The sequence below is a fragment of the Daphnia pulicaria genome, chromosome 9 (genome assembly GCF_021234035.1).
Source record: "Daphnia pulicaria isolate SC F1-1A chromosome 9, SC_F0-13Bv2, whole genome shotgun sequence".
Lineage (NCBI taxonomy): Eukaryota > Metazoa > Arthropoda > Branchiopoda > Diplostraca > Daphniidae > Daphnia > Daphnia pulicaria.
The window spans coordinates 2,563,801-2,589,223 of NC_060921.1; the positions used below are offsets into that span (position 1 = coordinate 2,563,801).

Here is a 25,423-nt window from a genome sequence, read left to right on the forward strand (position 1 = left end):
CAACCATTTTTTCTTTTTTTAAATTTCTCTCTCGGGCGAAAGTTTTGAGGTAGAAAAAAAAAAACGCACATGTTTAGCGTAGGACCATATGCACGACGGGCTGAAAAATGTGTTGGTTGCCAGCGTGATAACATCGTCAACGCCGAGATCTCTCGTGCGTGTTTGTTATTCGAGTGGAGTAGTAGTTGCTCCTTGTATTCAAGGACGCCATTTTTTTCGAAAAATATAAAAAGGGAACGAAAAAAACTTGAACACACAACAACGGACACTACGGATGAGTGAAAAACCACTTGAAAAACAAAAGCCCAACACTACACAATAAAAAACACTTGTCCCTTTTTTCCCCTGCTATTATAATCTCGACACACTTTGCGGATTTGAAAGAAAAGTGTTAACGTTTGCCAAACAATTCTTGTTGTGCAAAAATAAAAACGACTCGGGTGTTGGTTGGGTATCAGCAACGTGACCTATTTGACTGTCTAGCTGAGATATTATGACTAGGGAAATAAAAATGTGAGTCTGAAATTGGCGAATGAATTTTCTTTTTGACGAGATCGGGTGACGTTGCCACTCGGGTTTCAGGGGAGGTGGGAATAATCATCAATTTGATTTTCTATAATAAAATTGCATGACGAGGAGGAGGGGATTTAAAAGGGAAGAGGAGAGAGAGAGATCATTTTGTCGAGGGAGATTGACAAACGTCATCATCTTGACGATGGCCATTTGAATATCCTTGTCGTCCGAGTTCCGCCAGTAACGCAGTCTGGTCGCCAGGCCAATGATACGATCGATAGGGCGTCAGCAAACAAAAAGAACCGCTCTGGTTTCCTGCTCCTGGAATATCGAGGTCGACGTCGTCGTCAAATCTGCAAACGAAGCAAAATCCAAAATGGAGAAACTTGATTTCCTCTTTTTTTATTTTCTTTTATTTCTTCTTTTAAATAAAGCTTACCGAACGGCAAAAACTTGCCGATAGACGTTGCTGCCATCAATGTGATGGAGGAGCTGATTGAGCCGGTAACAGCAAACAGGATCCAAATCATCGTCCTGATCCATTTGGCCGTCTCGATGGCAATTATCTCCTAGTAGCCTGTTTGTAGTAGTAGTAGTAGTCGTTATTCTTCTACTTCTGAGAAACCTTTCCTGACAACGCAACATCTCCGGACACAAGATGATCACGACTCGGATATTGTTGCTGCTACTGCTGGATAGACCAGCAGCCACTTGGAGGTGATTAGAGAACCACTCAACTCCCTCGACGATTGCCAAATCTTCATCGTCTGCATCATCTAGAATCTTTTTGGAGAAGGAAAAAACACGTCAAGGACGTTTGATTGTTAACAAATCCCCGCGGCTGTCAATCGATTAGATTAGAAATGTATTTTTATTTTTATTTCTACTCTATACATACATACCAGACTGTTGGGCACGTAATTCCGGATGGCTTCTTTCAAATGAGAAACGTGACGAGCTAATCGGCTCATCGATCGGCTGCTGTACAGGAATAGAATGGGAATCACTCCTGTTGACGACGATGGATTCTCTCTCAAGAGACCGGATTCTGCAGTGCTGTTGAAATCGTCGAGCGATAGTCTCGGAAACATTTTCCGTCTTAACAGCAAATAAATAACGACGGATAAGGCCAGCAGAATAACGACAGAGCCCGTCACCCAGTAGGCCAACGTTGTGGAAAAGTTGGAGCGATACGTCAGCACCATGCCGGGATTTCCTATAAATGAATCACGCACGCCATCATTCATAATTCATGATTACAGGACAAAGTGATTGAATTCATTACGGGAGAGTTGGACTATGTTGCTGTAACGAGTGCACGTCTTTTCCGGGTCAATCAACGGCGGATGACATCGATCGTCGTCGGGGACCACCACGACGCAATAATAGCCGGCGGATAAGTTGGCGAACGTAATCACGCTCCATTCCTCCTGCCAGAGATAATCGATGATGGACGAGGGCTCATCGTCGTCATCTTCTTCTTCTTCATCCTCGAACGTGACGGTCAAGTGTCGGTTATTGATGGGGTCGTCCGTTTCGTGACAGACCATCAAGTCAGCGTCAATGTCGTCGTGTCGAAAGAGTTCGACGTGATAGGAGAGAAATCCAGCGGCGTCCGCATCGGCGTCCAGTTTGATAAACAGACTCAGGTCACCCGGCTGGCCGCTGGCCGATAAATCCAGGCTCAAGTTCCACTTGAAGACGTCGTATTCCGTGACGTCGGTCCGCAAATAAATCGGCCGCTCCAGCAGTTGATGGGCGATGCGAATCGAGTCGTCGTGGTAAAACGCCAAACGAAAGCAGTAACATCCGGTATAGATATGTTCCAGCAACACTGACGCCCGCTTCTGTGTGTGTGTCATCATCAAGTTACTTTAGACGCGCACAACTCTCATCTTATGACCTCATTTGTTTTGGGTTTTGTTTTGGTTAAAGAGAAAGAAAAATATGTTTTTTATCAGATTTGTTTCGTTTACCCAGTCAACTGGAACGTCTTGGTCGCATTTGACGTTTCCAGTAGTCGAGTCGAGAAACCGTGTCCAGCAAATTCGGCGTGACTGGACGACAGTGGCGGCTTCTACCGTCAGCGGATGACTGTAGCAAGTGACTCGTGCAGCCGGGCAGTCGCTACCATCGCCCGGCCATCTCAAGACTTCAACTTTGAAATTGTTGACAGATCGACGGCGCCAGCCAGCCCTGGTGAAGTTGGAGCCTAAAACAGTCCGCTCGAGATTGATGTCCAGGAGCGCAGTCCGTCTCTTAGGATCGTAATCGACTGCACACAGCAACAGCACACATAAACGTCACAGAAAAAGGGATAGTAGTTAATAAGATAAGAGGTCCAATGTCAACCCCAAAAACAATCTGGCAAAAGCCCAAAAATCGGAGCTCTTTTCTCAAAAGAAAAGGAAAAATAAGAATAAAACAAAAACCTGATGTCGGTTGGTGGTGGTGTTGTTGGGTGGACAACTTTCTCTTGGCTAGCCGCTCATGTCCTCCTGTTTCACTGGAACGACTGGGAGAATAAGTTTTCGCTGTTGAAGTAGATGCCTTGATTGTAGTTTGGTCAATTGACACAAATAACAATAAGAAAGTAAAAGTTGTCGATAGTTTGGCGAGATGTGACAAATATTCATATACACTCTCTCAAACAAAGCACAAAGAAAAAACATGTCAAACATTTCATACCTGTCCTATTAGCAGTGCCAGCCACAGGGCGAGCCAGAATTCGTTACGCATTCTACTCGGTCGTGACTACCGAGGAGAAATGATCAAAAGTCCACCTGAATGCGACATGAAACGGTCAAGCAAAAATAGCAAACAAACAAATGGAAAAGAACTTTTTAAAAGAAAAGGAAAAATATTTGACATTCTTATCTTTAAGGACGTTATCGGCATAACAGGATCTCAAGAGATAATACTGAGTGACTCACCCTAGCAGCTGGGCCTTTCCGCGGGCGGGAATTTTTTTAAAAACCTGTTTAAAGCAGCTGGAAAGGGGGAAAAGAATTTCAAAGTTATTCACATTAAAAAAATAATAATTTACGCAACAATAAATTGAAAGGACTTTTTTAAAAGACGAAAAAACGAAATTGTATTTTCGAACATTTGTTGTTTTTTTTTTTTGTTGTTTTTTGTTTGTTTTTCTTTCACTTTGATGAGGGGTGGAGTTGAACCGAATTAAATCTGAGCGTCTCCGTTGGTGAAAGGAAAAATATTTCTCAAAAAAACAAATTCAATGACAACAACAAACAAAAATAACTGAAACCAATTTGAGGGATGGAAAGAAAAGGAGAAAAAAAAGAAACGAGAGGATCAATAATCAACGGGTTGACTGGTTGCAATTCTCTTTTTTTGTTTGTTTGTTCCAGCGATACAGCAGCACGGGTGAGGGGGGAGAAAGGAAAAGAAAGCACCGGAATTAACAGGATTTTTCTATAAACTTTGTCTTTCAATATCTATTGGGATTTGCTCGTCAGGTAACGGCCAACAGACTCGGCATCGCGGGCGAGCCAAGCGGCGTTCAACCGTACGGATTCAACGCTCTGCTGGACGGTGCGTTCCGTTCCGGCGCAATGGTGCTCCTACAAAAATAACAAGAGTCAGCACACTTGTTTCGTTTTTTTCAAAAAATTTATATTCACTCAAACCTTGAAAAAGTTTTCAATTTCAACGGCTTTCTCTTCGGAAGCGAAATTCTCCGTCAAAGATTTCACCAGCCGCACCAAAAGGAATGCGCCTTTGAAGCGCTCGTTGAAGAGATCCCAGTTATCCTTGAAGTAGTTCCAGGCCAAATCGCGGCCAAGTTTGCTGGACGCCACAGACGAGATGACAAATACCGTGTCTTGTGACCTGACCTCATTCGACATGGCAAAGGCCAGTACCTAAATGAAATCAAACGTCAAATGGGTTTTCTCCTTTACTGGAACAAAAAGGACTAACCTCTTTCAGGATATCTTCGTTCTTGATTGTACCCAAAGCGCTGGCGATGCGATCCTTCTCTTCATGCAGAGTTGCCTCGCGATAAATTCGCAATAGATCGTCATACTTGGATCGGCTGCCCGTCCGTAAAACGGCTTTGTAGACGGTCGAACGGAAATCGGCTGGGACTTGTTCCTCCCCCTTGATGTGCAGTAGGAAGCGGCGCTCGGCCTCGGCGATCACTTCCGGATCGTCAAACATGGCCATCCGACCCAAAAGCAAACTGCGCAAGAGCTTTGTCAAGTGCTCCTCGTCTGGTTTTGATTCCCAGCCAAGTTTACGGGTCATGCCGCCCAACAATTTGCGTCCGAAACCTAAAAAACCACATCAAAATCAGACCGATAACGACATAATGTTACAATCTTTGTTCTCTTTATACTTTTCAACAATTCGTGGTGGTCCGTGTAGGCCAGCAGATGCGACAATTTGCTCAAGGCGCTGCAGACGCGATTCCACACCGTGTACTGATCTTCGTTGGCGAAAGCTTCCAGCAGCGTCAAGGCTTCGACTGTGGAAGAATGGCCGGCCTGGACCAAAGCGAACAGGTCGTCCAAGAGACCCAGGCGATCGAGCGGCGGAAGAGTTTGCTGGTCGATGGCCGAGACCAAGTGTTTGAGTAATTCAGGCTCATAGCAGGTACGGTAGAAGCCAACCTGGCCGGGATTCATTTTGAACCACTCGTCAGGTCGGATATCGTTCAAAACAATCTCGGATTTCTCTCCTTCCAAGACGAACGACATGCTGGGCGTGGTGGGCGAGCGTGAGGTGGCGATTTCGATCGGTACCATCCACATGGTATTGTTCTCGTCCTTGGTGCCGTCAGCCAAGAATCGCTGCTGACTCAACTGCAAGATTCGCTTATCGCCATCCTGACGGGCAGACACTCGAATCACTGGGAAGCCCATTTGCTTCGTCCAGCCGGACATGATGGTCCCCACAGGCTTTTTGCTGGCCTCGCTCAGCGCAGCCCACAGATCCTCGGTGAAAGTGTTGCCGTACTTGTGACGGGTCAGATACAACTTCATCCCACGCCGGAAATCCTGCACGAATGAATGCTCATCCCAATTAAATCATCGATCGCACTGATTACAAAGACGATAATTAGCTACTCACGTCATCTCCAATGTAGTTGTGCAACATGCGGATGATGGCCGCTCCCTTGTGGTAGGAAATGTCGTCGAAAATCTCGTCAATTTCATCCGGATGGCCGATGGGCACTTCGATGGGATGCGAATTCTTCAAACTGTCGAGGTCGAGGGCCGGTGTCGAAGTGTCTGTGACGAATTGCGTCCAGATTTTGAACTCGGGGAACAAGTGATCGACACAAAGGGATTCCACGAACGTAGCATAACCTTCGTTCAACCACAAATGAGTCCACCATTCCTGTCACAATTAATAAAATAAGAGTTGAAAATTCAAGTAACAAGATTCTTTTTAAAGCAAATTTCATACCATGGTGACAAGGTTGCCGAACCATTGATGGGCAAGTTCGTGACCAACGACGATGGCTACCCATTGGCGTCTCTGTGTAGACGTATTTTGATCGTCCACCAAAAGGCAAGTCTCTCGGTAGGTCACGAGACCCCAATTCTCCATGGCGCCTAATGAAAACAATGTAAAAATGAGCTAAAGAACGGCACAATATTGTGAAAATGAATCGAATTACCAGCGGCGAAATCGGCTACTGCTACGAGATCCATTTTGGGCAAAGGATATTCAACCCCAAAATATTCTTTGTAGTAGGGCAAGACTTTTGCGGCGACGTAGAGACCGAAACGACCTTGCTCCTTCTTGCCAACCGGAGTGTAACAGCGAACCAGAACACCGTCAGTTGAGCGTTCTTCGACATAGTCGAATTCGCCAACGACGTAGGCAACTAAGTAAGTCGACATGATGGGTGTGCGATCAAACTTGACGACTCGCAGGTTAGGATCGGCTTCGTAAGGCAATTCTGACACCACTGGCTGTGTAAACATCAGTGGCAATTAGAGTTGAGACAATTTGTTTAGTTATATCAAATTTTCATACCATGTTACATAAGGCCACACGATCTTTGGGCACCACCAAGGTAATGTCAAAAGTGGCTTTGACAGCTGGTTCATCCCAGCAGGGGAAAGCACGTCTGGCATCTGTGGGCTCGAATTGAGTGATACCACTGTACCGTTCTTCTCCATCAGCACTGTAGGTGAGTAATAACTAAATTAGTTTATACATTTAAACATGTAAATGGCACGAGAACTCACCTGAGGTATTTGCTGCAGTAAAAACCTTTTAGTTTGTCAATGATGACACCTTTGAACTCCAATTTCAAGTGATACTGTCCAGGTTGGAGAACAGAAGAGAGTTTGAATACCGCCTTTTCGTTTTCAACATCAAGAACCACTTGGCTGATGGTGGTTTCCTGCCCAGCCTCGTCAGCCAGTTTGACATTGTCGAGCTCCAATTCCAGAGAGTTCAAGATAATCTGGTCCACAGGCTCAACTACCTGTTTCAAATGAGAGCAAATACTTAAAAAGTGCATTCCAAGCATGCTGTGGAATCGCTGAGTACATGATGCACTGGCAACTGTTAATAGTCAAAATGTTATGCAAGACGATCAAATTAAGAATGCACGTACTTTCAACGTGACACTTTCATGTCCCTCGAAGACTAGTTTAACCAAATCTGGCTTGATGGTGATTTCGTAGTGGACGGGTACAACGCTCTTGGGCAAACGTTCAAAAGCTTTGACAGGTAGCATTTTACTATTTAGCTCTTCTTGTCCTTGTTGTTCGAATTCTCTCGTCTCTCTATTTTCTGCTGATCTACCTGTCACAAATTCACGGCTGGCTGAGAACCTCTCGCTGACAAGCTGACAAGAACGATAGGTTAGTCCAATGGGAAAAACGGCCAGCAGCTGATTTGACTTGGCCGACGACGACGAAGAGATAAAGCTCATAAAGGAAGGGAACCTTTGTAATAATTCCCCTGAGGCTAAAATTCTATTTCGACTTAAACCCAACCGTGACGCTTTCGACAAATAAAACAGTAGACTCATTCTATCTCGCCGTTACATAAAGACAAAATGATTTCAAAAACAGATTTTGTATTACAGACAATAAAGTGGAAAATTCGAAAATTTTTAGCCGGTCAGCTGAGACATCAAGATGCTGTTTAGCCTATTCCGAGTTTGAATGCCGGCAAAACTTGAAAGAAAAATCTTAGAAATTATCCGAAAATGTTTACAGTATTGACTAAATCGCTGGCGAAGATCTTGAATTTCCTTCAGCATTTCGGGTGGCAAGTCTTCGTTTATTTGATTCGCCAAATACTTTTCAATGTTGTCCACCTCAGTCATCAGAAAGGCCTTGGGTAGATCAAAGTCGACTAGATTCTCTAATCGCTCATCTAGCAGATCCCAAGTGACAACACAGAACAAATATATACTTCACTATACCTACAACAACACTTCACAATACCTACTACAACACTTCACAATCCAATAAACATTTATTTTGGGCCTAGCAACAGAACGCAAGAGAATCACCAACCAAGTCTAATTATACTTTTGTATCATGGAGTATTCAATGTCTTATCTGCTTTTATTCTGTTTGCTTTTAGCGCTAGTTGTGACAAAAGCAAATACTGAATTACCCTTGGAATTACCTGATCGGTTTTTTCCCGAGTGCCAACTTTGAGATCGCTAACGAGGATAAAAAGGAAGAATCGATAAAGTTTATTTACGATAGTAAGGTTAATGCATATACTTGCACAATTTTTACATGTAAGCCTGCACTTTTTCCCGTCCAAGCACAAACTTTGGAATATATTTTTGACACCTCGTAAGAGAGCTATCACATTATCTTATGCACCGCTTCTATTTTCAAACAACTGCGCAATAATTTCAAAAGATCTTATCATTTATTTATCAATTGTTTGTATTTTGCTGGTGATGTTTTAACCTTTCCCGTGTCCTTATAAATATGTTGGCATCTCCTTGTTAAAGCAGGACACTCACTGTCATCATTTGCTTCTTACTCACGAACTACAAAATGGCTCGTATGTTCACAATCGCAATCACGCTAGGTTTAGTTCTGATTTCGTCCGGGACAACCACTTCGGCTGACGTGACCTTCACCTTGGAGGAACAATTCCAGAAATTGAGCGACAATTTTGTAAGAAAATCTTTCATTATTAAAAGTTTTTTAATATTGAAAATTTTAATTTGTTTCATTATTACAATTAATTTCTTCCAGAATGAAATGAGGAAAGTTTTTGGAGAAAAAGTTACTCGACTGGAGGAGATGATGGAGCAAAAGGATCGGCAACAGGTATAAATCCAATCCTTGCTAACTTTAAGGTAATTGAGGCGATTGAAACTGATGTGAATTTTTGGAAACGGATAGGAAATTTTGACTGAAAAAATTATTCGACTGGAACGATTGGCCGAAAAGAACGGCAGAGCTACTGCGACTTCGTCAAAAGTAGTCGGTGTAATTGCATCCGGCGCCATGCCGCGGACGTGCAGAGAAGCTCATCTAGCTGATCCATCACTGGCTTCCGGGATGTACTGGATCGATCCAGATGGCCAAGCCGTTGGTGATGCTCCCATCTACGTTTACTGTGACATGATTTCAGGTTGTAGCAATTTTAAAAACCCATTGTCAAAAAGGATTTTCAAATTCGCAATTATCTTTTACAGGAACCACTTCCATTTCCCACGACAGTCAATCGTCCATGAATGTCGGTCATTGCGCTGATCCTGGATGTTATTCCAGGGCCATAGCTTATAACGCATCCAGTAGGCAAATGTCAGCATTGACTGAACTGTCCGCCGAATGTCACCAATCCATTCAAGTAAATTTTTGTTTTAGTAACAATTAAACCGCTGCTAATAACTAATTGTCTTTCAATTAAGTACGATTGCTACTTTGCGCCTTTTCAATTTGACGGCGTCGCCTATGCCTGGTGGAACGACAAAAACGGAAATGCGGAATACTTTTGGTCCGGTAGCGACGACAGCGTCCACACCTGCCAGTGCGGCATCGATCGGAATTGCGTTGACACTTCGTTGCAATGCAACTGTGACTCGGCGGCCCCAGTCCAATTAACTGATAGCGGTATAAGTGAATTATTCTCTTTGAAGATAACAATCCTTGTCATTTTTACTTTCAAATGAAACGCAGGCATCATCTCTAATAAGAATCTTCTGCCCGTCACTCGCCTGAATTTCGGTCGCACCCAACTGGAAAGCTCTTCCGGTGTTCACACATTGGGTCCATACGAATGCTCCGGACAGGTGGCCGTCACCGGAATGCCCAAGTCCTGCGAAGATTTGTGGAGAGGTGGGCACACCTTGAGCGGATTATATTCGATCGTGGGGTCCCTGATGGTCGAAAGTGTTTACTGTGATTTTTCAAAACTTCCCGATGACGCCGGTAAATATTTAAACTCATTATTTCTTAAAAGTAATGTTTTAATGGCACCCAGTTTGTTGAACTATAGGTTTCCAGAAATGGATTGGATTTGCAGATGTAAAATCTTCACCGACCTACTTCTACGTCCAGAGAAATGCAGATTTTAGTACACAAGGTGTTCCGATTCCATTCGATAGTGAAAAACTCAACGTCGGCCAAGCCATGAACTTACAGTCGGGAAAATTTACCGTACCCCGAACGGGAAAATATCATTTTTCGGCATCTGGAAGAACATATTATGGGAGAAATTCGGGGCGATATTTCGTTATTGGTCTTTATAAGAACAGTGCGGTAATTGGGTCTTCTCATGGTGATGAAATTAGTGACACCGATTATCTATATGAAATTTTTTCCCTTCAATCAACGTTAAATTTGGTAGCGGGAGACCAAATTTGGCTAGAAAGTAGTTACATGCCATCAGGAGTTTATCTGGCGGGTTACACTCACTTTACTGGCTGGCTTCTTGAAGAAGACATTTCAAAAACACTAAATATTGTTTAATCGTGAATTGATCAAACAATCGTTATTTTAACATCAATACTTTTTTAGTGAAAAAAAATATACCGATATTCAAATTACCTCATCTTTATTATTTACCTGACTTTTTTTATTTAAGCGACTCTCTCTAATATCGGGTTTTCCTTGGGTTCATGACATCATTTTTTCTGGACTCGAGCTGGAAAGTTTAAAAAAATTATGTCGGAAAAAACCGAGCTGTATTACAGACAATAAAGTGGAAAAATTCGAAAATTTTTAGCCGGTCAGCTGAGACATCAAAGATGCTGTTTAGCCTATTCCGAGTTTGAATGCCGGCAAAATTTGAAAGAAAAATCTAAGAAATTATCCGAAAATGTTTTCAGTATTGACTAAAGCGCTGGCGAAGATCTTGAATTTCCTTCAGCATTTCGGGTGGCAAATCTTCGTTTATTTGATCCGTCAAATACTTTTCAATGTTGTCCACCTCAGTCATCCAAAAGTCTTTGGGTAAATCAAAGAGTTCATTCCAGTCGACCGGATTCTCCAATCCCTCCATATTGATCGATCCTAAATTACAACACACGCCAACATAATTTTCTGATGAGATTTTCAACTTGAGTGGGTGTGTATACCTTTTTTCGGGATGAATCCAACGGGGCTCATCTGTGCGATATCTTCTTTCTCATCCGAGCAGCGGCGTAGAATCCAATCGAGAACTCGGATGTTATCACCGAATCCGGGCCATAAAAACTTGCCCTAAAATCGGAAATGATATCAAATTGTCCAATTGATCATCTTTAATGGCTTCTTTCGAAATTTACTTTTGAATCGCGACGGAACCAATTGACGTGGAAGATTTTGGGCATTTTGCATCCGGGTTTCTCCATTTCCAGCCAGTGTCCGATGTAGTTGCCGGCGTTGTAGCTGAGAAACGGCCGGGATGAAAAAGGATCGTGCATGACTTCATGGCCGGAATATTCAGCCGCCGTTGTGGCCTCCGAGCTGACAGTGGCACCGACGAACACGCCGTGCTGCCAGTTGAGAGATTCGTAAACCAACGGGACGCCAACCGGACGGCGTCCGCCAAAAATGATGGCATCGATCGGCACTCCGGCGGGATCTTCCCAGTTCGGATCGATCGTCGGGCATTGGCAAGCCGGAACACAAAATCTAACAACAGCTCGAGGACTTAATAACTTAACTCTGATAGTATTAAAAAAGATACAAAATAGAAAAATCAGCTTGTAAAAAGAATTAGACGTGTTTCGGACGGGGGCTTAATCTGGGCCGTAATTGACACTCAGCTCCCCAGGTGGTAAACTCTTTTGTTTCTCCCAACTATTTTTAGATTTCAGAAGCACAAAAGATCGTCAATCTTTTTTTGGGTCGACAGGAAAGAGATGGGATTATTTGTATTTTGTTAAGGGGGGATAAAATGATCATTAAGAGCCTCTTTTTCTATCCTCCCTGTGGTTTTCTCTTCTTTTTTTACCTGGAGTTGGGATGAGCGGCTGGACGTTCAGAGCCCGGCTGCCAATTCTCCTCGCCTAGCCAAGATGTGATGGTAACGCCTTTTGGTAAGTCCTCCTCTAAACCCTGAATAGAAAACAATTTAATAAACAGCCAAAAGGCATCGTCATATCATTTGTTCCGGTTCATGCCGAACAAGAGCTTTCGGTTCGTAACGCTCTGCTTTGTCAATTTGGCCGTTTTGATTTTACCTCCCAAAACACACCGCCGTCAGATGTTTTGGCAACGTTTGTGAAAATCGTGTTCCGCTGGATCGTTTCCATGGCGATGGGATTCGTCTTGTTATTAGTCCCTAAAATAAAAACATCATTTAATTTAAAAAGCTCAGTTGGTTAACAAACTGTTTTCACGTGTAACCTGGGCAAACACCAAAGAATCTGGAAATCAATAAAAATTAATTGTTATCTAATTAATTTAATTTTGAAGAATGATGTACCCATTTTCCGGATTGATGGCTCTGAGCTGTCCCTTTTCGTCGAACCTCATCCAGGCGATATCTGTCAAGTTCAATCTTTCAACTGTTATTTCCATCTAATTTTATATCAACTTTTAATTACCGTCTCCGACGCATTCGACTTTGTATCCCGGCAAGGAGGCCGTCAACATGGCCAAGTTTGTTTTCCCGCATTGGCTGGGAAACGCGGCTACCAGGTAACGTTTAACTCCTTCCGGATTGGTTACCCCCACGATCTATAAATAAAAAACAACGATCGATAAATCAATGCAAGTCAATTAACGGCCAGGATCTATTTTTCGTCTTATCAAACTTACCAGCATGTGCTCGGCCAGCCAGCCTTCACGACGGGCAATAGCCGATCCTATGCGGAGAGAGAAACATTTCTTGCCCAGCAGGGAATTACCTCCGTATCCGCTCCCGAACGACATTACTTCGTTAGTCGCCGTCCTAAATTTTTGTTTAATGATTAAAACATTTAATTCTTATAGGCGTAATTGGAATAAATTAAATCAAACTTGTGGGCTATGAGAGTCAGTTCGGGATTGCAGGGCCAGTCACGACGCAGTGGCTCCTTCAGGGGTAAGGGGCAGCCGACCGAGTGAAGGCAACGGACGAAATCAGAGTCGCCCATCGCATCCAGCACCTGCATCCCCATACGGGTCATAATCCGCATGCAAGCGACGACGTAAGCGGAATCGGTCGCCTGGATGCCGAATTTAGACAACGGCGATCCCATAGGACCCATACTAATTAACAAACGAATTTAGGAAAAAATAATCAAATGATAAAATTACAATTGAATTTATACCAATAAGCCAATAGATAAAGCGTCCGGCCTTTCATGCATCCGGGGAATCGCTTTTTGATGGCAACGTCCAGGTCTTCCGGCGACATCCAATTGCCCAGTTGTCCCTTGACTCCCGGTTTCGGGACTGGGACTGCCTCACGCTGCGATTCCGTGGAGATGAACGTCTTGGATTCCACCCGGGCCACATCCCGAGGATCGGTATGTGCCAGCACACTAAATATTCCAACCGGAATCATTCCGTGTTAAACGGTGTTAAATTAAATGAGAAACGTTAAATTTTCGTATGTGTACCAATTTTCGTATTTAGGCAGCGGCTGGACGATCCCCTCGGCGATCAAAATGTCCAGCATGAGCCGATTTTCCTCGTCGGATCCATCGCAGATGTGGATGAACGCCGGCTGGCACAACTCCACGTCGTGTTCGAGAAAAGTCAACACCTTCATCATTTTAAGGGAAAATTTAATTCAATTTGAATTGAGTAATTAAAATAAAGTTGATGGAACGGACCTTTCTCGGGAGAGAATCGACATTCCCGCGAACCACCGGAACTCCTTTGAAACTGACGAGTTTCATTGCTGATTCAGTTCAGGTTATTACTCAATAGTTATAAATGAGAAAACCTAAGAAAATGTTTGATTGAATGAGATGTAGGTCGATACGAAGCTACTCAAACTTTGTCAATGCCACTAATGATGAAAGACGGAAAACGTTGGCCGGAGCAAGTCAACGTCGAAGAAGAAACGTACATGTACCTGTTCGTAGAAATCTACCCTCTATTTTCATTCGACTTGTTCTTGGTATGATCATCGCCATTGGGTATATTTTTTACGTCCTTTTCTTCCACAGGGGGCACATCTGCCCAGATTTACTAGGTTAACGCACCCAGCAGAAGAATAGACGGGAATAGTTTCTGGACATCTTTGGAACAGATTTGTGTACTAGTGTCCTGTATTTCTTTTGAATGCTGCATTGTTTCGCTCTAGAATTATAATCAAGTCTAACATGTATAATAAATACTTTTGTATCACGTGTTGCCAAGGCAGAAATAGAGCTTGTTTGTCAGCGATATTATCTCTTATCTGTTTTCATTTTTCGGTTTTTTCCAGCGCTAGTTGTGAAAAAAAGCAAATATTGTCAAAAGCCTTATTTTAACTGGGTTTTCACGGAGTGCCAACTTTGAGATCGCCTGACATATACATTGACAGATTAATGCATGTTTTTCATGAGTAGAATTTGTATTTTGACTTGTGAACAACCGAGTAGCGACAACCTTTGCTATCTATTTTATTGACACTTCGGTTGAGACATGTGTACATCAGTTATCTTACGCACCGGTTGTAATTTGAAAATGATCGTATAACTCAATCAAGTGTTTGCATTCTGCATGATGTGTTTTAACCTATTTCCCATGTCCTTATAAATATGCTGGCATCTCCTTGTCGAACAGGACACGGCCATCATTTGCTACTGACTCACGAACTACAAAATGGCTCGTCTGTTCACAATCGCAATCACGCTAGGTTTATTTCTGATTTCGTCCGGGACAACCACTTTGGCCGACGTGACCTTCACCTTGGAGGAACAATTCCAGAAATTGAGCGACAATTTTGTAAGAAAATGTTACACATCGATTCTCGCAACCCAAAAATCTTAATCAAAATGAATAACTTGTTTTTTGTTTAAACATTTTCTTTTAGCTTCAATTCAAAGAGAACGCAGAGCTGAAAGATCAGCAACACGTAAGCCTTATTATATATCCCGTGTTCTTTTCATTTTGGTAAACTACACTCGCTAAATTAAAATCGGTTTCATTGTTACAATATTTCTTCCAGATTGAAATGAGGAAAGTTTTGGAAGAAAAAGTTACTCGACTGGAGGAGATGATGGAGCTCAAGGATCGGCAACAGGTATACAAATCCAATTTTTACCAACTTTAAGGTAATGGAGGCAATTGAAACTTATGTGAATTTTTGGAAACGTATAGGAAATTTTGACTGAAAAAATTATTCGACTGGAACGATGGGCCGAGAAGAACGGCAGAGCTACTACGACTTCGTCAAAGGTAGTCGGTGAAATTGCATCCGGCGCCATGCCACGGACGTGCAGAGAAGCTCATCTAGCTGATCCATCACTGGCTTCCGGGATGTACTGGATCGATCCAGATGGCCAAGCCGTTGGTGATGCTCCCATCTACGTTTACTGTGACATGATTTCAGGTTGTAGCAATTTTAAAAACCTCCAGTCGATATCAATTCCAATTCGCAATTATCTTTTCCAGAAACCACTTCCATTCCCCACGACAGTCAATCGTCCATGAATGTCGGTCATTGCGCTGATCCTGGATGTTATTCCAGGGCCATCAATTACAACGCATCCAGTAGGCAAATGTCGGCATTGACTAAACTGTCCGCCGAATGTCATCAATCCATCAAAGTAAAAATGTTTAAAACAATTAAACCGCTGCTAATAAATAATTGTCTTTCAATTAGTACGATTGCTACTTTGCGCCTTTTGAATTTGATGGCGTCTCCTATGCCTGGTGGAACGACAAAAACGGAAATCCGGAATACTTTTGGTCCGGCAGCGACGACAGCGTCCACACCTGTCAGTGCGGCATCGATCGGAATTGCGTTGACCCTTCGTTGGAATGCAACTGCGACTCGGCGGCCCCAGTCCAGTTAACTGACAGCGGTATAAGTGAATTATTCTCATCGAAGATAAAAATCCGTGTCATTTTTACTTACAAATGAAACGCAGGCATCATCTCTAATAAGAATCTTCTGCCCGTCACTCGCCTGAATTTCGGCCGCACCCCACTGGAAAGCTCTTCCGGTATTCACACATTGGGTCCATTCGAATGCTCCGGACAGGTGGCCGTCACTGGAATGCCCAGTTCCTGCGAAGATTTGTGGAGAGTTGGGCACACCTTGAGCGGATTATATTCGATCATGGGAGCAACAAAGGTTGAAACAGTTTTCTGCGACTTTGCCAAACTTCCTGGTGACACGGGTAATAAAAAATGATAATTTCAATTCTGCTGGGATATCGAGCTTATAACGATTCGCCTTCTTTTAATTCATTCTAGATTTCCAGAAATGGATTGGATTTACGGATGTGAAATCTTCGCCAGTCTATTTCTATGTCCAGAAAAGTTCTTCCTACAACTCAACGAATACTCCGATTCCATTTCAAGTTGAAGTGTTCAACATTGGAGGGGCCATGAATTTGTCTTCGGGGAAATTTACGGCTCCTGTGACGGGGAAATATTTTTTTTCTTTCACTGGAAATGGTCTTTATTTAAATACTGCAACCATACTCTGGTTCCGTATCACACTTTATTTAAACGGAAATTCAATCGGGAGTGCACAGACAGATGTGTCCAACACATCTTCGTCTCTTCTAACGCCGTTATCCCTGCAGTCGACACTTGCTTTGCAAGCGGGAGATCAAGTTTGGTTACAGATTTCTTACCAGTCAGCAGGGGTGTATCTGTTTGATGATGGCCGTCATGTGACCCATTTCACCGGATGGATTTTAGAACAAGACAATTTTCCGTCTCTATAAATGACTATTGGATTCTAAACAGCGATGCCCCAAAATTTCTTAAGTACACTAAAACGTGATAACCTGATTGTATAATAATCAATTAATCCATACTACATTTCTATTTTTAAGATTAAATCAAACTGAACTTCAATTGCATAAAATTTTTCCCTGGCGAGATAAATGTTGATGCTTCTTGACGGGTCGAAAACTTTTACTTTTCTTTTTACTTAACTTAAAAAAAAAGTTTTCGAATAAAATTCAAAATCGCAAAATCGCTATATTTGAATCTAACGGCGTCACCTATAGTTGGTGGAACTATAAAAATTAAGTTTTGAAATAGGCACCGACAAAAGCGTCCGACGTAACACATGCTAGTGCGGCATCGAAAACAAAAAGCAAGAGAAAAAAACGCCATCAAATAGTCGGAAAACAAGAAGAATAGAGATAAAGGTTTCCTACCTTTAAGCCTGGGAAATGCAACTAGGCATCCACCGTTGCTCCATCCGCAGAATCCACCAGGGGGTCCTCGAGAATATACACAAGGACATTTAAAGGTAGGGTAAAAACTCGATCAACATCGGTAGTTTCTCTCACATATGGGATGCTGTTTAACTAAATAAAAAATTAGTTATGAAAAGTATTTGTAGAAACAATGACAAATAAGGAAGAAAATGAGAGAGTGATAAAGCCTCTTTGTTAATAAACAGGAGAGTTTAAGGTAGTGTCTATGTAATTTATTGCACTGATGCAAGTCATGCATAAAATATCTAGCTTGTAAATAAAAGTACAAAAGTAATGAAAATCATTACCCATCGAAGCAATCACACTGTGGTTCTTGGTGAATTGGTGATAACAGATCAATACCAGCAGAAGAAAACAGTTTGCATATCTTGTTGATATGATGGCTGGTTCCAGGTCTCAAATCTGTGCACAAAGGAAAAGGTTACAATCAGCAGTGCAAACAAACTGCCGATGCATCGACAGAGGGGGCTTACACTATAATTGCTAACCAGGAATTAACATTTCACAGATTTCGTGTATCACACGCAGATTTAAATTCTTTTATATTCAAGCTCTCATGACGCTGCTAAATAGCGTGAGTATGGAATTGCAATCTTACGGTTTCTTTGCCGAAACAACAAGCCGAAACAAAAATAAAGAAAACGGAAGCAGACGACACTAATTGCGACTTAATTAGCCATGAGAAATAAGATATCTATATATATTCTTTAAAGTCGATCTCACCAAAGTTCCTCAATCGGATCCATCGCAGATGTGGATGAACGCCGGCTGGCACAACTCCACGTCGTGTTCGAGAAAAGTCAACACCTTCATCATTTTAAAGGAACATTTAATTCAATTTGAATCGAGTAATTAAAATGAGGTTGATGGAACTGACCTTTCTCGGGAGAGAATCGACATTCCCGCGAACCACCGGAACTCCTTTGAAACTGACGAGTTTCATTGCTGATTCAGTTCAGGTTATTACTCAATAGTTATAAATGAGAAAACCTAAGAAAATGTTGAATTGAATGAGATGTAGGTCGATACTCGATACGAGAGCCACTATCAAACTTTGTCAGGCTTTGTCAATACCTCTAATGATGGAAGACGGAAAACGTTAGCCGGAGCAAGTCGATGTTGAAGAAGAAACGTATCCTTGAATGATTGTCAAGTAGGCTATACCTTGAATGAAGAAATCAGCTGTTTATTTCATTCGACTTTTCTAGGTAGAACCAACGCGATTGGATATATTAATATTTTTGAATCGATTCTTCCGCAGGGGACACATCTGCCAGCCTTAGAGTTAAGTGTTTAACGCACCCAGACGAATAGAAGGAAATATATATATATTTGTAAACAGATAGATGTTAAAGGGCTGTGTCCCGGTTCATGTTTTCAGCCCGTTTTCGACCCGAAATAAAGCAAGCGAAAATCTTGGCGGCTTTTCTCCTTTGTACACCTATATCCTTAATAAGCACTTTGTTTTGCTACGAAAACAAAAGCGATCACGAGGGGAAAGGTAAACACAGGAGAAAACCCGCGGAGATTTCCGCTTGCTTTATTTCCATAACCGTTTAGCCCGAAATGTGAACTGGGCCACAGCGCGCGCAAACCAAAAGTAGCAGACAAGCAAAAAGTCGTGCGCAGTTTACGCCGATGCGCACCACTGCGGCCGATAGCAGAATGAAAATTTTTATTTTGCTTGATGGATGGCGGACCGCCAATCCCTTGTTCAAAAAGCAGACGGTTTTGGTTGTAACACTTGACAATTGTTTGTTTAGCACATTTTGTAAGACGCACCGTAAAAACTTGATAATTAATAATAATATGTCTGGCAGTAATAAAGTTTGTGTTATTTGCGGTAAATATCGAAGAAGGTCGACAAAAGGTTCTTTATCTTTTTTTTCAATCCCTAAAAAAGATAAAAAATTGAGAAGTAAAAGTGATATAGATGTTATACCAATGAAAAAGTAGTAGTTAGCAAAAAATCGTGCGCAGTTTACGCCGATGCGCACCACTGCGGCCGATAGCAGAACTAAACTTTTTATTACGCTTGACTCCCAACGTACTTCAAGTCCTTTGTTCGACAAGCAGTAGGATATGTTTGTAACACTTGACAGTTATAGTTTTCCACAAGTTTTAAGACACATCGTAAAAACTTGAGAGTTAATAATAATAATAAGATGCCTAATTTTGTTTGTGTTATTTGCGGTGAATACAAAAGGTCGAGAAAAGTTTCTTTTTTTTCTATCCCTAAACTACATAAAAACTTACAAACTAAAAGTGATATAGAGTTAGTTGAAAGAAGAATTGCAGCTTGGATGGCAGCTATTGGATCTAATATTAATAAGTACTATGGTGCACCATCTGTGTGTTCTTTACATTTTCATTCAGGTATACAGTCCTTACAAACTCAAAGTTACCGAGTAAGTTAATTACATTACATTCTGTAGGCAAACCAGCATACATGTTTTCTGAAAATGATGTGGACTGGGTTCCATCAAAGAATTTAACAAAAATAGATCAACAGGAAGAACAAGGTAATGATTTCAGACTTATCAAGTACATCTTTTGCTGCTAGTTTCAGAAAGTCATCATTCATATTACTGTATTAATTTTTAGAAGCACATTCAAGTTGTGAAGACAGATTACCAGTTAATGACAGCACAGTGCATGATAATAATGTGTTGCCTGGCACATTTCAAAGTAACGACATTACAATGGCTGACACTACTGTGGATTCCAACTTGGAACATAATGATACCTCTAAAGGTGATAATGCTCATTATTTTGTCATTAGGCAAACTTATTTACTTTAAATCATGTTCTTTTTATAGGGAAATGCCTTTTTGAAATCCAAAATCTTGTTAATCTTTTGAAAAAAATTGGAATTACTAATCCGGAAGAACGCACATTAAGAGAAATAACGACACATTTTGAAACGTTTCATTCTACAATTCAAACAGGTATTACATTTATTGTAAATGGTGATTAGGATAAATGTAAAGCTATTCGTTTTTGTTATGCAGAATCTGATGAGGTGTCGCATCCACAAACTCAAGTTTCTCCCATTCAGTCACAAGACATTAACTTAGGTAGAAATTCAGTTGATGAACAACTAGAAGCAATGAGGGTAGAGGAGTCTACAAAGCTGAACGAAACAATTTCTTCTTTAAGAGAGTTAGCCAGGAAAGAAAAATTTATTAACAGACTCAAAGATAATGATAGAATGACAAAGTTTTACACTGGACTCAAGTCATGGAAACTTTTTGAAATCACTTACAAATTAATTTTGCCTGGAATTCAAGACTTAAGTTGGCTTACAAAACGATCACTTCCAACGGAAGAGCAATTCCTTCTAGTTCTAATGAGGTTGCGACTCAATTTACGTGAACAAGACTTAGCTTACCGCTTTCACATTTCTCAAGCGGCAGTTTCCTCCTATTTATTGAAATGGCTTGACGTAATGTACGATCGTCTATCCCTGAACTTTATGGTTCGGCCCAGAAAGGAAACTTTAGTTGAATCAACGCCAACTTTAAAAAATAAGGAAATTCCTGTGAAAGTAATTGGAAGATTGCGAAAAACTTTCGGAATTTTAAGAGATGAAGCACCAGTATCGTTAATAGCACGCGACGAAGACTACATTCCTCATTTTGATAAAATCGCTTTTGTCTGTTGTTGCCTAAGTAACGCAAACCCCAGCGTTGTATCCGATTCGGTAACTGCTGCTAACTGTCTTACATCTGATGACCAATGAGACAAATACAAAAAACCTTTCACAAAATTCTCATCAAGTATTTCTTTGTCTCCAACACTTTTTAATAACAGCTTTCTGCGACTTTGCCAAAATTTCTGATAATTTCAATTCAGCTGGTAAATCGAGCTTATAACGCCTTGATCTAAATTCATTCCGGAAATGGATTGGATTTACGGATTTGAAATCTTCGCCAGTCTATTTCTATGTCCAGAAAAATTATATATCTACTCCGACATATGCCTAATTAGGTTTTCCCCGAGCGCCAACTTTGAGATCTGTAACGAGGATAAAGTGGAAAGAATCGATTAAGTTTATTGACGATATTGACAGTTTAATGCATTTCGTTGCGTTTTTCTTGTGTCAATTTGTGCTTTCACTTGTTCACGTCCAAGTAGCTATAACCTTTGCTTCGTATTTTATTGACACCTCGGTTGAGACAAATGTACATAAGTTATCTTATGCACTGGTTGTGTAATTTGAAAATGATCTTATTAAATTTACTTATCAGTGTTTGCATTTTGATTAGATGTTTTAACCTATTTTCCGCGTCCTTTTAAATATGTTGGCACTTGTTGGCATCTCCTTAAAGTCGAACGGCCATCATTTGCTACTTAGTACTCACGTTACAAAATGGCTCGTATGTTCACATTCGCAATCGCGCTAGGTTTAGTTCTTATTTTGTCCGGGACAACCACTTCGGCCGACGTGACCTTCACCTTGGAGGAACAATTCCACAAATTGAGCGAGGAAATGAGGAATGAAATGAGGAAAGTTTTGGAAGAAAAAGTTACTCGACTGGAGGAGATGATGGAGCTCAAGGATCGGCAACAGGTATAAATCCAATCCTTGCGAACTTTAAGGTAATGGAGGCAAATGAAATTGATGTGAATTTTTGGAAATGGATAGGAAATTTTGACTGAAAAAATTATTCGACTGGAACGATTGGCCGAAAAGAACGAAAGAGCTACTTGTATGACTTCTGGACGGAGCGCCATGCCACGGACGTGCAGAGAAGCTCGTCTAGCTGATCCATCACTGGCTTCCGGGATGTACTGGATCGATCCAGATGGCCAAGCCGTTGGTGATGCTCCCATCTACGTTTACTGTGACATGATTTCAGGTTAGTATACTTAAAAAACCCCAGTCAAAAAGGAAATCAAAATTCGCAATTATCTTTTACAGGAACCACTTCCATTCCCCACGACAGTCAATCGTCCATGAATGTCGGTCATTGCGCTGATCCTGGATGTTATTCCAGAGCCATAGCTTATAACGCATCCAGTAGGCAAATGTCAGCATTGACTGAACTGTCCGCCGAATGTCACCAATCCATTAAAGTAATTTTTTTTTTGTAAAAATTAAACCTCTGTTAATAACTAATGGTCTTTCAATGAAGTACGATTGCTACTTTGCGCCTTTTGAATTTGATGGCGTCTCCTATGCCTGGTGGAACGACAAAAACGGAAATCCGGAATACTTTTGGTCCGGCAGCGACGACAGCGTCCACACCTGTCAGTGCGGCATCGATGGGAATTGCGTTGACCCTTCGTTGGAATGCAATTGCGACTCTGCGGCCTCAGTCCAGTTAACTGATAACGGTATATAAGATAATTACTCCAATTGGAATTATTTCTTTATCACAAATATTGTTGTTATTTTCAAATGAAACGCAGGCATCATCTCTAATAAGAATCTTCTGTCCGTCACTAGCCTGAATTTCGGCCGCACCCAACTGGAAAGCTCTTCCGGTGTTCACACATTGGGTCCATTCGAATGCTCCGGCCAGGTGGCCATCACTGGAATGCCCAGTTCCTGCGAAGACTTGTGGAGAGGTGGACATACCTTGAGCGGATTATATTCCGTAATGGGAGCAACAAAGGTTGAAACAGTTTTCTGCGAATTTGCCAAACTTCCTGGTGACACGGGTAATAAAAAATGATAATTTCAAATCTGCTGGGATATCGAGCTTATAACGCCTCGCCTCGATCTAAATTCATTTTAGATTTCCAGAAATGGATTGGATTTACGGATGTGAAATCCTCGCCAGTCTATTTCTATGTCCAAAGAAGTTCTTCTTACAACTCAACGAATACTCCGATTCCGTTTGAAGTTGAAGTACTCAACACTGGAGGGGCCATGAATTTGCCTTCGGGGAAATTTACGGCTCCTGTGACGGGGAAATATTTTTTCTCTTTCATTGCAAAGGGTTTTTTTTTCAAATTCTGCAACTACACGCTACTTTCGTATCACACTTTATTTAAACGGAAATAACATCGGGAGTACAGAGGTTGAGGAGGCCAACACATCTTTGTCTCACACACCATCTCTGCAGTCGACACTTGATTTGCAAGCGGGAGATCAAGTTTGGGTACAGATTTCTTACCAGTCAGCAGGGGTGTATCTGTATGATGATGGCCGTCATTTTACCCATTTCACCGGATGGATTTTAGAACAAGACAATTTTCCGTCTCTATAAATGTCTAAGCGTGTCTAAGCTGGATTTTACACATTAGATACATGCCCACAATGTTTTTAATACAATAATAATAACTAGCCTGAATTAACGAGGAGGTGCCGGTGTGGCGGCAGGTCCCAATTGGACATCAAATTTCCTTATTGCACTTTGCTTGAAGGGTTTAAAGTTCAACAAGTTTGGAATTTGATTCTTGCTAGAATATAGTCAATATACCCACAATCGAAGTTGTGAAGTACAAAACAAAACTTGGCCTGATCTACAGTCGTTCTATACAAATTTTAGGTTATCTTTTTTTACCCTGACTGAGTCAACAAAAACTGCAAGAGAAAAGTCAATCGACTAGCTCAATCAGGAATAATCGTACTCCGCATTTCACGAATTAACGCAGTCAAATAGTCAAAAGGAAGAATAGAGACAAATTTTTCCTACCTTTAAGCCTGGGAAATACAGCCAGGCAAAACACAAGTGCTCCATATCCATCAGCTGAAGAGTTGAATCCAGCAAGCGCGATAGGGAATAGTTTTTCATGAATAGACCCACAATCACACGGGTTAACACGAGGGTACAGGGGAACCGTCACAACAAGACCCTGGGACTCTCTTGGAAGCCAAGAGGGAATGACCTAGCTGTTGGTATCTTCATACAACACGTCGCTCAAAAGAAAGGGATAAATAGTCGTAAATAGTTTAATTAACATAATATTTCTCTCGATCCAGTATAACATAATCGCAATTTTAATTAATGCGTAATATCACGCTTCATTTAACTCACTTTGAAAGGCCCAAAGAGTCCGGTGTTGGCGTAGAGGTTGCGAGCGTAGAATTGCCTCGAGTGCGACGAAAATTGTCCGAAGAAGCGACATCAAATCCAAATTTTCTCCTTCTTTCTTAAATGCTCTCGAATGTGATTCACCAACTTGTCCCAGTTTCTTTCAATGTCCTGTGCAATTCCCAACCGAGGATTCATCAACCGTTGGGCCGTTAAAGTTGGTCCTCCTGCAACCAGCACGATAATAACTAGCATCCAAATCCAGCCCACAGTGAAAAAAGGTGAGCTAGACGGAGCGACTACGACAAGATCATTCGTCAGCAAAGACTCATAGACCCCCGATTGAACGAACAATTTTTAATAATAGCAAGATTCAGTTCACAAATTTGAATTTAAAATGTTAAGTAGGCTTATTAATGCAAATATTTCAGTTTAGACAGAAATTTTGAATGAAAATTGGAAATATCCCATCAAATAAATTTGTTTCTGAAAGATCCTATTCACGCATCGATTTTTTTACGCTCAGCATTTAATTTCTCGTCAGCGGGAGGAGCGATCATATCCTCACGAGGTTGGCCTGCAATCCAATCACATCACAGTATACCGAAAATAACAGAAAAGTTTGATATTACAGTTAGGTTACTTTTGGATTTGGAAGAGAAGACAAGTTTCTCCGAGTTGAGGAAAGATGCTTCTAGCGTGACGGACACCAGAAACGCCAATCCAAAAGTCACGACGAGGAGGCCGAAACAAACTGTGAATTGCTCAAACAGTGTGTAGTAAAACCGTTTCCGCATGGCAGAGTAGTAGACCACAAGGAAGTCGTAGTGGATGAGGTAGACGCAATAAGTCATCCGGCCGAGCGGTAAGAATACTTTCCATGAAAGCAGCCGATTCACGAAACCTGTGCGCAATGTATAAATCTAAACGATCAGAGTTGCAATAAAACCGAGGATGAAGGCGTACACGATCGTCAGTCTCAGATATCGATGCAAGTAGTAAAGGCCGACGTTGAATTTGCCTTTGTTGCGGTCCAACTCACGGAGCAAGAGGAACGACACCAGTAAGCCGCTCATCAGGAAAAACGTGTCGACAGAAACGCTGGAATTGCCAATCGTTTGCATGCTCAAAGTTCTGAAATCCTGGG

The 25,423-nt window shown here is 41.7% G+C and overlaps 8 protein-coding genes and 1 pseudogene across 10 annotated transcripts in view; 4 read left to right on the forward strand and 5 right to left on the reverse strand.

Annotated features, from left to right (window-relative positions):
* Positions 1–25,423, reverse strand: part of LOC124313778 — a 311,762-nt gene that overhangs the window by 131,286 nt on the left and 155,053 nt on the right. The gene's annotated exons all lie outside the window — the stretch shown is intronic.
* LOC124313335 (F-box-like/WD repeat-containing protein TBL1X) overlaps positions 1–25,423 on the reverse strand; it is a 258,370-nt gene that overhangs the window by 91,101 nt on the left and 141,846 nt on the right. The gene's annotated exons all lie outside the window — the stretch shown is intronic.
* On the reverse strand, positions 335–3,303 carry LOC124312955. Its single transcript, XM_046777564.1, has 7 exons — positions 3,202–3,303; positions 2,946–3,063; positions 2,490–2,788; positions 1,799–2,360; positions 1,416–1,729; positions 953–1,296; positions 335–866 (listed from the first exon to the last, which is right to left on the reverse strand). Exons 1-7 carry the CDS (start codon positions 3,250–3,252, stop codon positions 674–676), a joined length of 1,881 nt encoding a protein of 626 aa, XP_046633520.1. The 5' UTR covers positions 3,253–3,303; the 3' UTR covers positions 335–673.
* Positions 3,666–7,528, reverse strand: LOC124312854 (puromycin-sensitive aminopeptidase-like). The gene is made up of 10 exons (XM_046777363.1): positions 7,112–7,528; positions 6,738–6,979; positions 6,523–6,673; positions 6,161–6,458; positions 5,947–6,095; positions 5,608–5,877; positions 4,874–5,534; positions 4,456–4,808; positions 4,164–4,397; positions 3,666–4,097 (listed from the first exon to the last, which is right to left on the reverse strand). Exons 1-10 carry the CDS (start codon positions 7,430–7,432, stop codon positions 3,972–3,974), a joined length of 2,805 nt encoding a protein of 934 aa, XP_046633319.1. The 5' UTR covers positions 7,433–7,528; the 3' UTR covers positions 3,666–3,971.
* LOC124313037 lies at positions 8,468–10,502 on the forward strand. Its single transcript, XM_046777708.1, has 7 exons — positions 8,468–8,648; positions 8,730–8,804; positions 8,880–9,111; positions 9,176–9,330; positions 9,392–9,593; positions 9,660–9,911; positions 9,979–10,502. Exons 1-7 carry the CDS (start codon positions 8,526–8,528, stop codon positions 10,449–10,451), a joined length of 1,512 nt encoding a protein of 503 aa, XP_046633664.1. The 5' UTR covers positions 8,468–8,525; the 3' UTR covers positions 10,452–10,502.
* LOC124312957 (phosphoenolpyruvate carboxykinase, cytosolic [GTP]-like) lies at positions 10,641–14,066 on the reverse strand. Its single transcript, XM_046777565.1, has 14 exons — positions 13,975–14,066; positions 13,730–13,842; positions 13,514–13,659; positions 13,223–13,435; positions 12,930–13,160; positions 12,729–12,861; positions 12,515–12,647; positions 12,394–12,454; positions 12,315–12,334; positions 12,149–12,249; positions 11,920–12,023; positions 11,249–11,597; positions 11,060–11,183; positions 10,641–10,994 (listed from the first exon to the last, which is right to left on the reverse strand). Exons 2-14 carry the CDS (start codon positions 13,793–13,795, stop codon positions 10,807–10,809), a joined length of 1,869 nt encoding a protein of 622 aa, XP_046633521.1. The 5' UTR covers positions 13,796–13,842; positions 13,975–14,066; the 3' UTR covers positions 10,641–10,806.
* On the forward strand, positions 14,666–23,907 carry LOC124313014 (contactin-associated protein-like 2). 2 transcript variants are annotated; one of them, XM_046777674.1, is made up of 9 exons: positions 14,666–14,831; positions 14,920–14,961; positions 15,055–15,129; positions 15,207–15,438; positions 15,501–15,655; positions 15,712–15,913; positions 15,980–16,231; positions 16,308–16,791; positions 23,525–23,907. In XM_046777674.1, the coding sequence occupies exons 1-8, from the start codon at positions 14,709–14,711 to the stop codon at positions 16,784–16,786; spliced, it is 1,560 nt and encodes a 519-aa protein (XP_046633630.1). In that variant the 5' UTR covers positions 14,666–14,708; the 3' UTR covers positions 16,787–16,791; positions 23,525–23,907. The 2 variants fall into 2 exon arrangements, with proteins under 2 accessions (XP_046633630.1, XP_046633631.1); XM_046777675.1 differs by lacking the exon at positions 23,525–23,907 and adding an exon at positions 21,267–21,772 and having other exon boundaries at positions 14,668–14,831; positions 16,308–16,402.
* LOC124313051 lies at positions 18,937–21,059 on the forward strand. Of its 2 annotated transcripts, XM_046777741.1 has the most exons (6): positions 18,937–19,223; positions 19,565–19,666; positions 19,726–19,812; positions 19,895–20,044; positions 20,110–20,238; positions 20,302–21,059. In XM_046777741.1, the coding sequence occupies exons 1-6, from the start codon at positions 18,956–18,958 to the stop codon at positions 21,030–21,032; spliced, it is 1,467 nt and encodes a 488-aa protein (XP_046633697.1). In that variant the 5' UTR covers positions 18,937–18,955; the 3' UTR covers positions 21,033–21,059. The 2 variants fall into 2 exon arrangements, with proteins under 2 accessions (XP_046633697.1, XP_046633698.1); XM_046777742.1 differs by lacking the exon at positions 18,937–19,223 and having other exon boundaries at positions 19,344–19,666.
* On the forward strand, positions 21,793–23,526 carry LOC124313129 (annotated as a pseudogene).

What these genes read in the sequence shown, in the direction of transcription:
- LOC124313037 (XM_046777708.1), top strand. Translation starts at nt 8,526, where the DNA reads ATGGCTCGTATGTTCACAATCGCAATCACGCTAGGTTTAGTTCTGATT. An exon ending in TTACTGTGACATGATTTCAG is followed by an intron (nt 9,112 to 9,175) that starts GTTGTAGCAATT and finishes TATCTTTTACAG; the next exon opens with GAACCACTTCCATTTCCCAC. An exon ending in AATGTCACCAATCCATTCAA is followed by an intron (nt 9,331 to 9,391) that starts GTAAATTTTTGT and finishes CTTTCAATTAAG; the next exon opens with TACGATTGCTACTTTGCGCC.
- LOC124313014 (XM_046777674.1), top strand. Translation starts at nt 14,709, where the DNA reads ATGGCTCGTCTGTTCACAATCGCAATCACGCTAGGTTTATTTCTGATT. An exon ending in AGAAATTGAGCGACAATTTT is followed by an intron (nt 14,832 to 14,919) that starts GTAAGAAAATGT and finishes ATTTTCTTTTAG; the next exon opens with CTTCAATTCAAAGAGAACGC. An exon ending in TTACTGTGACATGATTTCAG is followed by an intron (nt 15,439 to 15,500) that starts GTTGTAGCAATT and finishes TATCTTTTCCAG; the next exon opens with AAACCACTTCCATTCCCCAC.
- LOC124312957 (XM_046777565.1), bottom strand. Translation starts at nt 13,795, where the DNA reads ATGAAACTCGTCAGTTTCAAAGGAGTTCCGGTGGTTCGCGGGAATGTC. An exon ending in GGCTGGCCGAGCACATGCTG is followed by an intron (nt 12,648 to 12,728) that starts GTAAGTTTGATA and finishes TTTTATTTATAG; the next exon opens with ATCGTGGGGGTAACCAATCC. An exon ending in ATTCTTTGGTGTTTGCCCAG is followed by an intron (nt 12,250 to 12,314) that starts GTTACACGTGAA and finishes TTTTTATTTTAG; the next exon opens with GGACTAATAACAAGACGAAT.
- LOC124312854 (XM_046777363.1), bottom strand. Translation starts at nt 7,432, where the DNA reads ATGAGCTTTATCTCTTCGTCGTCGTCGGCCAAGTCAAATCAGCTGCTG. An exon ending in ACGAAGATATCCTGAAAGAG is followed by an intron (nt 4,398 to 4,455) that starts GTTAGTCCTTTT and finishes GATTTCATTTAG; the next exon opens with GTACTGGCCTTTGCCATGTC. An exon ending in AAATTGAAAACTTTTTCAAG is followed by an intron (nt 4,098 to 4,163) that starts GTTTGAGTGAAT and finishes TTATTTTTGTAG; the next exon opens with GAGCACCATTGCGCCGGAAC.
- LOC124313051 (XM_046777741.1), top strand. Translation starts at nt 18,956, where the DNA reads ATGAAAATTTTTATTTTGCTTGATGGATGGCGGACCGCCAATCCCTTG. An exon ending in GAGAAGTAAAAGTGATATAG is followed by an intron (nt 19,224 to 19,564) that starts ATGTTATACCAA and finishes AAAGTGATATAG; the next exon opens with AGTTAGTTGAAAGAAGAATT. An exon ending in TTCTTTACATTTTCATTCAG is followed by an intron (nt 19,667 to 19,725) that starts GTATACAGTCCT and finishes TACATTCTGTAG; the next exon opens with GCAAACCAGCATACATGTTT.
- LOC124312955 (XM_046777564.1), bottom strand. Translation starts at nt 3,252, where the DNA reads ATGCGTAACGAATTCTGGCTCGCCCTGTGGCTGGCACTGCTAATAGGA. An exon ending in TGGCACTGCTAATAGGACAG is followed by an intron (nt 3,064 to 3,201) that starts GTATGAAATGTT and finishes ACTACAATCAAG; the next exon opens with GCATCTACTTCAACAGCGAA. An exon ending in CCACCACCAACCGACATCAG is followed by an intron (nt 2,789 to 2,945) that starts GTTTTTGTTTTA and finishes TGCTGTGTGCAG; the next exon opens with TCGATTACGATCCTAAGAGA.